Genomic DNA, 15,123 nt, shown 5'->3' with positions numbered 1-15,123 from the left:
ATGTAGGTTATTTTATATTTAATATGTTTTGCAATGTATCTATCTATCTATAAAATGAATGATGCAGAGTTGACATTCTTATGATACAGGCCTGTAATAGTTAATAAAACAGGCCAAGGTATCATAAGAAATATTTCTGCCAGTACCTAAATCAGACACATGACAGGCCTCTCTTCACTAAGGTCTGGAGTCAGCCATTTATAATAGGGTCACAGCCTATGTTGACCTTCTCCAAGCCCAGGCTGATAAGAGCCATTCCATGGGGAGGGGAAGCCCAAGGAGGGAGAACTTAAAGTTCCCAGCAAGTCCCTCACAGGTAAAGTGATGGTCACATATAACACCTCCTGAAACATATTTATACCCAGACCTGTTGTACCAACAGTATAAAAAACTGCTGATGGGTTCAAGGCAATTTCAGGTTTCAGATGAGTCCAAACATGACTGGGTTTGTTACTCTGTGTATTAGATGTGAATATCTGGGCAGGGGCAGGTCACACAGTATTGATGTTTAGTATCTATGGAATCCCTGAGAGAATTAATAAGCAATGAATATAATATCATCTCTCTCCTATGTTCCTATAAGGAGTTATGGTCATTATATTCTTGGACAGGAGCTCATAAACACTCAATCTGTGTCCTGCTAAATCATCTTTTTTTTTAAAGAGACAGTACTTCGACTATCGAATGGTCAAATAGTCGAACGATTTTTAGTTTTAATCCTTCGATTCGAAGTCGTAGTCAAAGGTTGAAGTAGCCCATTCGATGGCCGAAGTAGCCCAAAAAAACACTTCGAAATTCGACGTTTTTTTAACTTCGAATCTTTCACTCGAAGTCTGTGAATCGGCCCCTTAGTGTAGGGTTGGGATACGAATAGCTTCGGTGCGCTATTAGTAGAAAATCCCTGACGAGGGATATTATAGGAGTTTTAGGTAAATTCCTGGAGTTTTAGGTAAACTCCATAAAGCTACTTGGAACAGGATTCCTCTGATCTAACAGCATTTACTAAGTGTTCTTATTGCATGATATGTTTTAATATCATTTAACTGTTATATTTTGTATATTTGTAGGACGTTAAATATCCTGCAATATTTAGGATTACCTCCTGATTGAAGGTATACCAGCGCTAAAAGCTTAGGGATAGACACCAAAAGAAACAAAAATATAATATAGTGTAGTATTTTCGAATAAGATTTTCACCCCTTTGTGCAACCGCTATATAGTGTGGTTTGATATCTTCCACCAAGGGATTCAAGTGCCCTTTATCCGTGACTTTTTAATAATATACGTGGCCACCTCCTGTGTAAGGTAATGGGTACTTACAAACGTTTAGTTTTGCCACTAGCATATAGTATGATTCTTTGTCCCAATCCTGGTTAACTTTAGGTTTCTAAAAAGATATTCTAAAATCGTGTAAAAACTTCTTTAATATTATAAAAGGATAAAAATACGGGTTGCACTCACATATGTGCGCTTAGAATAAGTATATATACAGTTCGTCTTGGGGTTCTCCAGTCCTGCGTTCCACTCTGGATGTTTGATTGCCTCAACATCCAGAATTTTTCATGCCCCACTTCCTTTATGCCATTTTTTCCCAAACAGGAAGTCCTCTGGAGGCCATTTTAGGTGCATTTTCGCCCTTAATGCGCACTTGCTATTTGGATGAGCCAGGTGGAGGAGGCTGCCAAACTGCTGCTGAGAAAATAGAAAGAAGGAGTGAGGAGGAGGAAGGAGAATGTGCTTCCAGCCCTGATGAGGTGCCCAGGGTGGCTACATCCCATGTAAGTCACCACAGGAGGGGGAGAGAGGGGGACTGGAGTGTCAGAGGGAGGGGTTCCTGGGCTGAAGGAGAGGAGAACCTGTCAGGTGGAGGGTCCCATAGAGGGGGAGAGGAGAGGTCTGGGAGTGGCAGGACTATGAGCACCCCCAGCTCACACCACGTGTCCCCCCCAACATCAGGGACACGTGGAAGGTCCGGCACCCCAGCCAGGGGAAGTAGGGCCTCCCCCAGGGCACGCCACATTTCCCCCCCGACAGGTGGAGGCAAGAGGAGGAGGAACCCACACCGGCCAGAGGAGGAGGATAATGAGGAGGACGACGGAGATGAGGGCCCCAGTGGGCGAATGGGCCGAAGATTTACCAGTGAAGAGAATGCAGCACTGGTTGATGAAGTGATCGTGCGATGGGATGTGTTGTTTGGATGTCGCTCCCATCGCATCAATGTTCCCAGACGAATAAATCTGTCAGCTGGTAACGGACAAAGTCAACGCTGTAGGCGCTGTACTCAGAGATCGGAACACTGTCTACAAGCGCTTCAGTGACCTGAAGTGTTGGATACGGGCGAAGTTTGCTGCCAGGAGAGCAAAGACCCAGAAGACCGGAGGGGGCACTTTACCATCTTTGAGGCTCCAGCCTTATGAACGCTGACTTGTGGACATTATGGGCAGAGAGGTCTGTGAAGGTTTGGAGGGGACATTACATGACACAGACTGGAGAAGTAAGTACATTTTAATACACAACATTCTCACTGCTTTTATCCACATTCTTATCATTTGCCTAAATAGCTCATTTCCCCTTTATCATTTAGCTTCTTTGCTTAAATATTGCTCCTGTTTTCTATTAGATGATTTTGAGATGTTTGGCAATGGGGGTGGAAAAATGATAAGTCTAGAACCCAAGATAATTTCACTTGTCCTGCTAATAGACATTGTAATGTTTGGAATACGTCTACCATTGTCACATTATAGGGTTCTGCTTCTATAGGTTATCTAATGCTATCTAATGACACCTGTGATTGTCATCTCCAATCTCACTGCCTTTCACTCTGTTATATTTACTATGGAGATCCCACTTAGTGTTATACCCCCTGATCTTCGACGTAATATGTTAAAGTCTCTTTTCATACCCGGTTCATAGAATTGGTCACAATCCAGTCCAGTATATGAACTTTGTCTTCTACATCAAGATCTTAATATCTGCCATTGGCATGTATACCCTAGTGACTATAGTATTATGATCGAAATTGCTCCTCAATATGTCTGTTTAGTCACTAATTCTGTTATAGGGAACCTTTAATTGATACATCCTTACCTTTCGCAGGCCGTCTATCAAATATTACTGTCCTTCAATGGGATTCTAAGCATTATTATTATTTCTCTCCAATTCCAGAAGCTTATCTCCAAGTTAATTATTATCCTCCGTCTTTACCTATTGATTCTTATCAACTCTCTACTCATTAGTTTTGTACGTTACTCCAAGATAACACTGATATTATTGCTGCTTATAGGAAACATACAGATCAACTTTATGATACTGTTGTTAAAACAGTCGCTACTAAACATAAATTCATTTCTTTAGGCTCACAATTACAACATGACTTACACCATTGGTATGTTGTCTTTACTGGCTGGTCTCCTACCGGTTCTCAAATTATGCAGAATATTTTCTATCCTATTGTTGTTGTTACAATTATTTTGATTTGTCTCGTCCTTTTTAAGTTGCACCTTGTTTGTTCATTCCGTTCTCGTGATTCGTTCTATGATTGAAACATCTGAACACTCTCAGTTAGCCCGCTTACATTCTCATTTATATACCCATCCTCAATATTTTACATTTACTATGATCATACTATGATCAAAGAGGGTATTGAAGGATTACCATCTGTGTATGTGCAGCTTCTCATGTTTTGTATATTGCTGCAGCTATAATCTCCACCGGACTGCAGGATACAGGATCATCATGTTGCAGTCAATTGCTCTACGTGTCGGCACATTGGAATGTGCATCAATGTCGGACTGGGCCGGCGGGAAACCGGGATAAAACCCGTTGGACCCCCGCCGGCCCAGTCCCGGTCCTAGATTGGCCCCCGAACAGCAATAAAAGTTCTCCGGCGCTGTTGCGCATGCGCGCATTGGGCCTGACGTGCGCGCATGCGCACTAGTTTTTGCGCATGCGTTCGGGGCCCCCGAGGTTCACAACCCGGTGGGCCCCGACTGCGCCAGTCCGACTCTGATGTTCATTGTCTGTACACTGAATATATGCTTCTGTAACACCACTAATAAACTGAATTTATGAGACTCACAGCTTGTTAGTATCTCTGTACAAGTTCCCGGATCTCTGTACAAGTTCAAGTTCCCGGATCCTAGAACACAAGGTTGTGCTGTTCAGGGGACTTCAGGATTCTGATAACCGGTTACCCCAACACCAGGGTTAAAGGCAAAGCCCTGGAAGCCTTAGTGGATTTACTGCCAGATCTTGATGGGGATTGTGATGCCATCAGACAAGCCCTAATTGACCGGTATAAATGGTTTCAGTCCCTACAAAAAGGCAATGCTGACAGCTACACAGATATCCTAAGTAGTTTGAAAACTACATTTAAGCAATGGGTCGCTGGACTGGATGTTACCACAGTTGAGGATTTAACTGATTTAATGGTCAAAGATCAGTTTCTACACATATGTCCATTGGAAGTACGACAGTTTGTTATGGACCAGGAGCCTAAAATAGCAGACCAGGCTGCTGATACTTATGCAGCTAGCCGGACGCCAGAAGGACGCAAAACCTCTCTACCTATCTGGAAGGGAGAGAAGGTCACTGGAAGCCCATCTTACCTTACCTACCAAGGACCACCTAAAAATGTCCCTAGTTCATTAGGGGTTAAGCCTGCATCACTAGATCCCTGACAATGCTTTGTATGTAACAAGGTGGGCCCATGTGAGGGTAAATTGTCCAGAGAAAAGGAAATCTACGACTGGGAAACAGACCAGCTCATTCCCGGCTGTTTTGTTTGTTACAACCTGTTACTGTAGGTAACAAGATTACTGATGGTAAACTCTGAAGACATTATTCCCAGGAAAACCATGGATGTTAAAGGAATTGGAGGAATCAGCCCTGCAGTGCCCATGGCTCAGGTGTATGTGGATTGTGGTGCAGTGAGAGGGGTTAGGGAGGTGGAAGTGTCGGACACCATTCCTACCAATGTGTTGCTGGGAACTGATCTGGCCAGGCTGGTATCCCAGTATGTGTCTGCAACAGCTTCCAGTGAATCGGCACCTGTACTGTGAAAGGAACAGGAGAAATCCCGGGCTTTCACTGTGCTATCCCTGTGCGAACTGGTTCGTCTTGGCACGGCAGAAACCATCTGATTACACCTTCCAGATACACTGCGCAGGGGTCTTGCAAAGTACGACACAGTAGGCTTGTGTGTTACAAAGCAAGTTCCGATTTATTAGGGTTACAGCAGTTGCTTATATAGCCAATATGACATGTTACAAAGGTATATGCCTTAGCCTAAGGGAAAATGAGAAGTATTATTCTGTGTGTCTGCAGAAAGAAACAATGTAGAAGTTGTGAGAGTGGGGTGTGATAAGAAGAGATGTACGTGCCATATAAGCAGGTTTTGCACAAAGAAGTCTGAGCAAGGACAGAAGTTTCAAGGATAGAAGTTAACCCTTTCAGTTCCCCCCTTTCATACTGGAGACTCCTGAACATCATAAGGTACTGTGTAATGACTTTGTACAATTTGGGAGAATGGAGGAACCAGGGGATGGATGTTTATCTGTAGTTCCACCAGTGACAGATTCAGGGGTACCCAAGAATTTCTCTCCGGTCACACAGGATAAAAATGTTTACTGTAACCCCATAGACTATTATGATGAAGTAGACTGTATTGGTATCCCATCTGTTGTAGCTGTGACCCATCAGCAAAGTGCACAGGCCTCAAACCAGTGTCAGACCTAGTTATGGGGGGATCACCTGTGTTTATCAGACCCCTCACACACTGAAATAGGAGACTCAGAAGTTATGAAGTCCCTGACATTTATCAGTTTCACAACAGGGCCGGTGTCTCAGACTAGCAGTTCTGAGTTTGAATCAGCTCTAAAAACAGATGGTAGCTTAGAAAAGCTGAGATGTCTTTAAGCTGGACCCCCAAGCTTGACCCCCACCTGAGTCTGACAAGGAAAAGTTATATTGGGACCATGGAAACCTGTATAGAGAACTAATTCCAACTGATACCATAGAACCATGGATTATTGAAAGACAATTTATAGTACCTTTTAAGTTTAGAGAACCATTATTGAAGGTGGCCCATGAGATTCCACTAACATGGGTACTGATATTTCTAACTATTGTCATTCTTGTGTCACTTATCAACATGTTAGTAAAGCTGGGGATGTTGTGAAGGCCCCATTGATTCCATTGCCTGTTATTGATGAACCTTTTCAAAGGGTGGCCATAGATATTATAGGTCCTCCAGCCATACCCAGCAGTGCTGGCAAGAGATTTATCCTCACAGTAGTAGATGATGCTACTAGATACCCAGAGGCAGTAGCTCTGTCCTCTATACGGATAGACAAGGTTGCTGTTGAGCATATTTTCACGGGTCGGCTTTCCTAAGGAAATACTGACAGATCATGGCACTCAATTTATATCCAACCTGATGCAGTGCCTGTGTCAGAAAATACAGGTAGAACATATAGTTGCCGGTCTCTATCATCCACAAACTAATGGGCTCTGTGAACACTTTAATGGGACGTTGAAACAAATGCTTAAAATGTTTATGGACTCACAGGGAAGAGATTGGGAGCAGTACCTCCCCTATTTACTCTTTGCTTACAGGGAAGTACCCCCAGACTTCTACTGGTTTCTCACCATTTGAGCTCCTGTATGGGAGAAGGGTGCGGGGCCCATTAGGCCTAATTAGAGAGGCCTGGGAAGGTAAAATGGTCCATTCAGTATATCATGAAATTTCATGAGAACATGGAAACTCTGTGTCTGGTGCATGAAAATATGGAACAGGCTCAGGCAAATCAGAAACAGTGGTATGACTGCAACTCCCATGAAAGAGTTTATGAAATGGGGCAGAAAGTGTGGGTCCTAATACCAATGAGACAAAAGAAGCTTCAGGCTGCGTGCGAGGGGCCTGACATTATTCAGAAGCGAATTAATGATGTAACTTATGTGGTGGCTCTTGATGACAGGGGAAAAGGCAAAAGGTTTTCCATATCAATATGATGAAAGCTCAATGTGACAGGGCTGCCCGTTTGCATCGTCCTGTCAGACAATCAGCTGATAGAGTTTCCTTCGAGGTACAGGCAGATATTAAAAGGGAAATAGAAGAAATTCTAGCCCTTGATGTAATTCAAAAAGCACAGTGCCTGGGCCTCACCAGTAGTCCTTGTCCCCGAGAAGGACAAATCCACCAGGTTCTGTGTGAACTACAGAAAGTTAAATGCTGTAACTGTCTTTGATGCCCATGCCAAGGATGGATGAATTATTAGATAAGTTGGCAGGTGCCAGTTATTTAACCATCATGGACCTGAGTACAGGTTATTTGCAAATTCCCCTCACAGGAAAGATCTGCTTTTGTCACTCCCTTTGGGTTATTTCGTCGTGTCTGGGGCATCGCATGAGTGCTAATATTTCCTAAGTGCTAATATTTCACAAGTGCTTAGAAAAGGCAGTTAAACAAGGCAGTTCCATGGAACTAACTCCTCTCTCTTCTCATTCCTACAGGTAATTCTGCCATATCCATATACTGCAACTGTTTATTCTGGTAATTCTGCTATATCCATATATTGCTACATATCTATTGTAACTCCCTATTCTAGTAATTCTGTTTATATCCCTACTTGTATCTGTTAACCCCAATAACTTTTGTCTGTCAGTCCTATTCTACTTTAGTTCTTTGATAAATATCTCAAGCTCACATCTGTGTCCCCTCCTCTGTGAACAAGAGATATTTTTATAGCCCAAAATCTGGTTCTGGTGTCTGTAAAACTCTGCCCTTTGCTAGCTATTTAATTGATTCATTGATTAATTAGGCTCTGGTTTTCCCAATCAGCTACATATAAATTCAGACCCAGTACTGGGGATGGTACTAGTGCTAATATTTCACAAGTGCTTAGAAATGACAGTTAAACAAGGCAGTTGGACAAGACATTGACAAGGCAAAAGGAACCGGATTCCCCTGTAATCAACAGTGAACCATCTGGGATAAGAAGAAAACAGATTTGTTTGTACCTGCCAGTTTGTTACTTCTTACTCCAAACATACTTTATCCTGTATTTCTCCTCCTCTCACTCATGTTTCATAAAACATTTTTCACTCCCTCCTCCATCAAATCCCACTTCTATACAAATCTCAGCCTCTCTTCTCTCCTTCCCTCTCCACACATGAAGTTTATAAAGTTCTCTGTTTAGCTATTCCACAAAACTCCTCTTTTTCATACAAACTAAGGACTTATAAATCCCACTGTCACTTAGTCTTTCCTTTCTATTACTGGCAGCTGGGGACATTTCCCCAAACCCTGGCCCTTACCCCATCCCAGTTATATCACGGCCACGAGCTCCTTCTCTCCGGAGCAAATTCAAACAGTACAGAACTCTTACTGCTATACCCAAAAACCCAGTTAATCTTTCCTGTGCTCTCTGGAATGTCAGATCTGTCTGCAACAAACTCACCGCTATACACGACCATTTCATTGCCAATTCCTTTAACCTACTCGCACTTACTGACACCTGTCTCTCTCCTACTGACACTGCCTCACCTGCTGCCCTGTCCTATGTCCCGGTGCCTTGGGGTTATCCTAGATTCTGCCCTGTCATTCACTCCTCATATCCAGTCACTTATTAAATCATGTCACTTCCACCTAAGGAACATATCCAAAATACCATCATTTATCAGCCAAGATGCTGCCAAAATTCTTATTCACTCTCTCATCATATCACGTCTAGACTACTGTAACTCTCTATTAATTGGCCTCCCCCTCCAGAGACTGTCAGCTCTCCAGTCCATAATGAACACTGCTGCGAGGCTCATACACCTCAGCAACCGCTCCTCCTCTGCCTCGCCATTCTGTCAATCCCTGCACTGGCTTCTGTTACCTTTCAGAATCAAATTCAAATTAATGACCCTGACATTCAAAGCACTTCATAACTCTGCCCAACCCTACATCTCTGAACTCATCTCTATATACTCACCCACTCGCTTACTACTCTCCTCTACTGACCTGCTCCTCAACTCTTCTCTCATTACCTCCTCACATGCTCACATTCAAGACTTTGCAAGGGCTGCACCCCTCCTCTGGAACTCTCTCCCACGGTCTGTCTGACTTTCTCCCAACCTTTCTGCTTTCAAGAAATCTCTTAAAACACACTTTTCGAGAAGCCTCCCCTCACTCTGCTTAACTACCAAACACAACACCACATACAGTACCACATTTCTCACCCACTTAATTCCATCTTGCCCACTCCCACACCTTGTGTATTACTCCCTTCCCTTTAGAGTGTAAGCTCTTTCTGCATAGGGCCTTCCTCACCTCTTTGTACCTGTATTGATTGTGATGTTTGTTACTCCATATATTCTATGTATGTAATTCATGTGATTTAGTTGTATAATCACATTTACTTTACAGTGCTACGCAATATGTTGGTGCTATATAAATACATGTTAATAATAATAATAATTTCAATTTAAAGTAATGCCTTGTGGCATGAAAAATGCATCTGCTATATTTCAAAGAGTTGTAAATGGTTTCTAGATGGACTGGAGCAATTTGCAGTAGCCTATTTAGATGATATTGCTGTATTCAGTCACACCTGGGAGGAGCACCTAACTCACCTGTCCCAAGTCCTAGGTAAAATCAAAGCAGCTGGTTTGACTATCAAACCTGGTAAATGTCAGACTGGTATAAGAGAAGTACAGTATTTGGGACACAGAGTACGAGGGGGAACACTTAGACCAGAAACAGAGAAAGTGGAAGCTAAAATGGCCTGGCCCACTCCACAAACCAAGAAACAAGTCATGTCCTTTTTAGGAACTGCTGGATATCATAGAAAATTTGTGCCAAACTATAGCTCAATAGCCAAACCAATAACAGATTTGACAAAGAAAAAACTCCCCAAAGTAATTTTATGGGGCCCAGACTGTGAAAAATCTTTTTTTGGGCTTAATAAGGCCCTAGCTAACTCTCCAGTGTTGTCGGCCCCAGGCTTTACTCATAGATTTCTTGTACAGACAGATGCGTCTGCCTATGGCATAGGGGCAGTTCTCAGCCAGGTGAACAAAAGGGGAGAAGAACATCATATACTGTAGCTGAGCAGAAAGCTGTTGCCAAGAGAAGTAGCCTATGCCACCATAGAGAAGGAATGTCTGCCAATCAGGGTCGGACTGGGGGGCCCGGGGCTGCTGCCCCAGGGCCCCCCACTGCCGCGCCGGCGTGTACGCCGCATATCTGCGCCGGCATGTGCGCTGTGTGCCCGCGCATGCGCGCGGAGCCGAGTTTATACAGAGTGCGCACTAAATTTTTTTGCCCGCAACCTCCGATAAAGGGGGTTGCGGCATTAACAGGCAGATATGGGTACGGATCTGGGCCGGCGGGGCCCACCCGTTTTTTTCCTGGTGTCCCGCCGGCCCAGTCCGACACTGCTGCCAATTGTTTGGGCCTTGCAAAAAAATGACAACCCTATTTATATGGACGCAACTTTACAGTTATTATAGATCATGACCCTCAAAGCTGGCTCAGCCGTGTGGCTGGGGACAATGGGAAATTGCTCAGGGGGAGTTTGACTCTCCAACAATATGATTTCACTATCCAACACTAGAGAGTGATGATGGGAATGCAGATGGCCTGTCAAGCCAATCAGAAGCTTCCAGCATGAGCGCAGTGTAGATGACCTGTAAGTCAATATCCACTTTCTCACTGTAAAAGAGGGAGGTGTCATGATACAGGCCTGTAACAGTTAATAAAACAGGCCGAGGTATCCTAAGAAATATTTCTACCAGTACCTAAATCAGGTCTGGAGTCAGCCATTTATAATAGGGTCACAGACTATGTTGACCTTCTCCAAGCCCAGGCTGATAAGAGCCATTCCATGGGGAGGGGAAGCCCAAGGAGGGAGAACATAAAGTTCCCAGGAAGACCCTCACAGGTGAAGTGATGGTCACATATAACACCTCCTGAAACGTATTTATCCTCATATAGGCAATTTCAGCTTTCAGAAGAGTCCAAACATGACTGGGTTTGTTACTCTGTGTATTAGATGTGAATATCTGGGCAGGGGCAGGTCACACAGTATTGATGTTTAGTATCTATGGAATCCCTGAGAGAATTAATAACCAATGAATATGTAAGAAGGTGATTGGGTTGTGTGCATGAAAACGTGTATTGTATGTGTAAAGCGAATGTGAGTGTTGTAAAAATGTTGAAGTGATTGGAAGTGTTAAATGTTTTGGAGACTGTAATGTGTAAAATGCACCACAAGGGGGCAGTGTTGTCATGCAAGTGAATGGTAAAGGTTTCATGTGGTGACCTGGGGAAAGGCACAAGCAGTGCAGTGAGGACAGTACATGATCGGGGAATGTTATCAGCACATGTACAGTGAATGTTAAGGGGATGGTTAATTAGGGATAGTATATAAAGGGGTGAAACACATTAATGGGTGTTCAGTGGATGCTTCTGAAGAAAAGTAGATAGTGATAGGCTACCGTAAAAGTACTAGGTACTATAGATAGTGAGTGGACCACTAGAATGAGTAGTTAAGACCCCAACGAGGAGTAAGTGGCTTTGCCAGTGAGGGCCGGAGTGTTAGGGGGGAACACGAACATCGTGAAGGAGGGGCGCAAGTATAATCCTATGTGGAGTAGCCAGAGGGACATAGGACGTATGCCGGACTGGTAGGACCAGAAGGTGGAAAATTCCTCTCCTAAAAGGTCCGCGGTGCACTGCTGGGGTGTCAGCCCGACTGAAGTAGGAAGGTGGTAAGTCGCCTTGGAAAGGGGTTTTCCTGTGTCTCCAGTGATTCCGTGTGAGGGGTTTGTATGAAGTTATTGCTCTGCAAGGAAGGGAGTAAGTGAAACCCATGGGACTGTGTATGGACTGTACAAAGTTAATGGATATTGGAAGGCATTGCCAATAAAAGTTCTTCATTTTTCTGATTTTACATCGTGTGGATATCCATCATTTAAGTGAAGGTTGGTTGCCATGGGGACAGTGGGGCATTAACCCCTAACCCCCCTTACATAATTCAGTGTTAACCCCTTCCTACCCTTACATAATTTGGCGCTGCGAGCAGGGTAAGGAAGTGGATGTGCTGTGTGGAAACCCCTATGAAGATTGGATTTGTTTATTGGGATCATGTACAGCGCTGTTTCCTGGTTTGGCTGCCTGTAACTGCTGTGACAGGAAGGACGTATGTGAGGCAGCGTCTGGTGCCAGGCAGGAAGTGGGCAAGCAACTTGGGACCCATTTTCATGCCACAGGAACAGGAAACAGTAGTGTGGCCATCTTAAAACACAAAAGACTGTGAGGTGTGGCGCAGTATTGTGGTGACGCGAGTGGAAGAAGCAAAGGAGTGTTGTAACCATGCAGAGTACCTCCGCAGCTGAGATGTCTGACAAGCACCGTGATGGTTCCCATGTGCGGGAACTGCGGCGACGAGGCCCAGTGGTCGGAGGTGCGGGCGGCTGGACATCGCCCGGTTTGCATCCGGGATTACTTCACTGGCCCGGTCTACCTAAAGACCCAGCTATCTGAATCGATGAACTACATCGACTGGCGCCTGACTGCATGGGAGGCCTGGCGCCTTACCGTACCGGAGGGAGAAGCTGCGCAGATAGCAGGCAAGATGGCGGTAACCGGACTGCTGAGCTCCGATTCAAGCCACGAGGCTCCGCCGCCCTATACTGTGAAGGATGGCGGTGTGGAAGTGCCTGACCCGCGACCAACCTCGGCAGCAGGTATGATGCATAAGGCGTTGCGCACCAACGTCATGCCGTGGCGTACTGGCAGTCGCAGTACACTACCTAGTGTTCCCATACCCCCAGTGGTGCAGGACTCCATCGATCGGGTGGATTCCTGGCTAGACCCGCACAGTGCCAGGGCATCAGAAGGGGCCCCATGGGAGGAGCATTGGGAGGCAGAACCCCATGCGGGAAGTACAGAAGGTGCTGCATCTGTGGCGGCGGTACCCGCAGTAACTGAGCCGGTTAAGGCGGAGGTTCCCGAAGTGGAGCAGAGGGTATCACCGCCGGTGAGTGTGTTGTTGTTGGGTGCTGGATCCTGAAGCAGTGTGTATCGGTCACCACATACTCAAATGGTGAATGATGAAAGCACATTCTGGGTGTTACTGGGGAAAGCTCAGGAAAAAGAATTTAGGGCCGTGTCCCAGGTCCAAAAGAAGATTAACTTAGAGATTAGCAAGAAATGGGGCTTCTACATGCCGTACGCCCCGCAGTATGTTTTTGACAAAGTTGAAAAGAACTTAGAAAAATGGGTGCGGCAGGATATCCTCTCCTTTCTGAAACTGGATGAACACCGTTTGGTGCACCCCGACAGCGATACTCGGAAGAGAGCGAAAGATCTCTTGGAGGAGACTGTTCCCATGTGGGGGCAAGAGCGCACCTTGATGCGGCACTATGTCCGGAGTGGCACCAAGCACAACCCAGAGCGGCACCTCAGTGTCCATGTACCCTTGGAGGGTGGGGGTACCGTGGAAAAACCTCACCCAAGGAATTACATCTCATTTGTTAACACCAAGAACTGGTTCGCCCGGATGATCTGAGAACAGAGACTGTTATTTGAATGCACAGAACTGTTGGTGAGTGCAAAGTTTACAGAGACTGTTATTTGGTTCTTAACATTGAAAAGGATTATCCAGTCGGGGTAATCAGTTAACTGTTTGGGTTCCACAATGCCATGGGAAAAGTGTATCACCAGTTGGTCAAGATGGTTACCCAGTCGGGGTTAACCTTGGACTTCTTGTTTCAGTTATACACGTGTGCCTTGTTCTACAGTTTTATATTGATCAAAAATGTTACTGACCTTATGAAGGTAATAAGGTTTTACAAATTTTGTTACTAAAATTAAGTTATTTCAGCAACCGCAAACTTTTGTGTCTGTTTTCATTTTTAATGTGTGATTGGTTGTGTGCACGAGGACGTGCTTGATTTAACAGGTGTCGAGTGTAAGAAGGTGATTGGGTTGTGTGCATGAAAACGTGTATTGTAAAGTATGTGTAAAGCGAATGTGAGTGTTGTAAAAATGTTGAAGTGATTGGAAGTGTTAAATGCTTTGGAGACTGTAATGTGTAAAATGCACCACAAGGGGGCATGTAAGTGAATGGTAAAGGTTTCATGTGGTGACCTGGGAAAGGCACAAGCAGTGCAGTGAGGACAGTACATGATCGGGGAATGTTATCAGCACATGTACAGTGAATGTTAAGGGGATGGTTAATTAGGGATAGTATATAAAGGGGTGAAACACATTAATGGGTGTTCAGTGGATGCTTCTGAAGAAAAGTAGATAGTGATAGGCTACCGTAAAAGTACTAGGTACTATAGATAGTGAGTGGACCACTAGAATGGGTAGTTAAGACCCCAACGAGGAGTAAGTGGCTTTGCCAGTGAGGGCCGGAGTGTTAGGGGGAACACGAACATCGTGAAGGAGGGGCGCAAGTATAATCCTATGTGGAGTAGCCAGAGGGACATAGGACGTATGCCGGACTGGTAGGACCAGAAGGTGGAAAATTCCTCTCCTAAAAGGTCCGCGGTGCACTGCTGTGGTGTCAGCCCGACTGAAGTAGGAAGGTGGTAAGTCGCCTTGGAAAGGGGTTTTCCTGTGTCTCCAGTGATTCCGTGTGAGGGGTTTGTATGAAGTTATTGCTCTGCAAGGAAGGGAGTAAGTGAAACCTATGGGACTGTGTATGGACTGTATAAAGTTAATGGATATTGGAAGGCATTGCCAATAAAAGTTCTTCATTTTTCTGATTTTACATCGTGTGGATATCCATCATTTAAGTGAAGGTTGGTTGCCATGGGGACAGCGGGGCATTAACCCCTAACCCCCCCTTACATAATTCGGTGTTAACCCCTTCCTACCCTTAACCCCTTCCTACCCTTACAAATATAATATCATGTCTCTCCTATGTTCCTATAAGGAGTTATGGTCATTATATTCTTGGTCCAGTTCCTACTCACAGGAGCTCACACTCACTCAATCTGTGTCCTGCTAGGCCACGCCCCTTACATTCCTGAGGGAGGGGGGAGTGTGCAGTCACCTGATGCCCTGAAATCACTAATAAATTGTCAGCTCTTCTGACTAAACTTTGGATTTACTTAGGAGGACCA

The 15,123-nt window shown here is 44.7% G+C and overlaps 1 protein-coding gene across 1 annotated transcript; it reads left to right on the top strand.

Moving 5' to 3' along the window:
• The first annotated feature begins 369 nt into the window (after window positions 1-369).
• Window positions 370-14,904, top strand: LOC121395217. Its single transcript, XM_041568262.1, has 2 exons — window positions 370-418; window positions 10,992-14,904. The coding sequence occupies exon 2, from the start codon at window positions 12,405-12,407 to the stop codon at window positions 13,059-13,061; it is 657 nt and encodes a 218-aa protein (XP_041424196.1). The 5' UTR covers window positions 370-418; window positions 10,992-12,404; the 3' UTR covers window positions 13,062-14,904.
• The last annotated feature ends 219 nt before the right edge of the window (window positions 14,905-15,123 follow it).

This window comes from Xenopus laevis, chromosome 6S (genome assembly GCF_017654675.1).
Source record: "Xenopus laevis strain J_2021 chromosome 6S, Xenopus_laevis_v10.1, whole genome shotgun sequence".
Classification (NCBI taxonomy): Eukaryota; Metazoa; Chordata; class Amphibia; order Anura; family Pipidae; genus Xenopus; species Xenopus laevis.
Note: the sequence above shows the minus strand (reverse complement) of the source record. Positions and strands in the feature narration are given on the sequence as shown.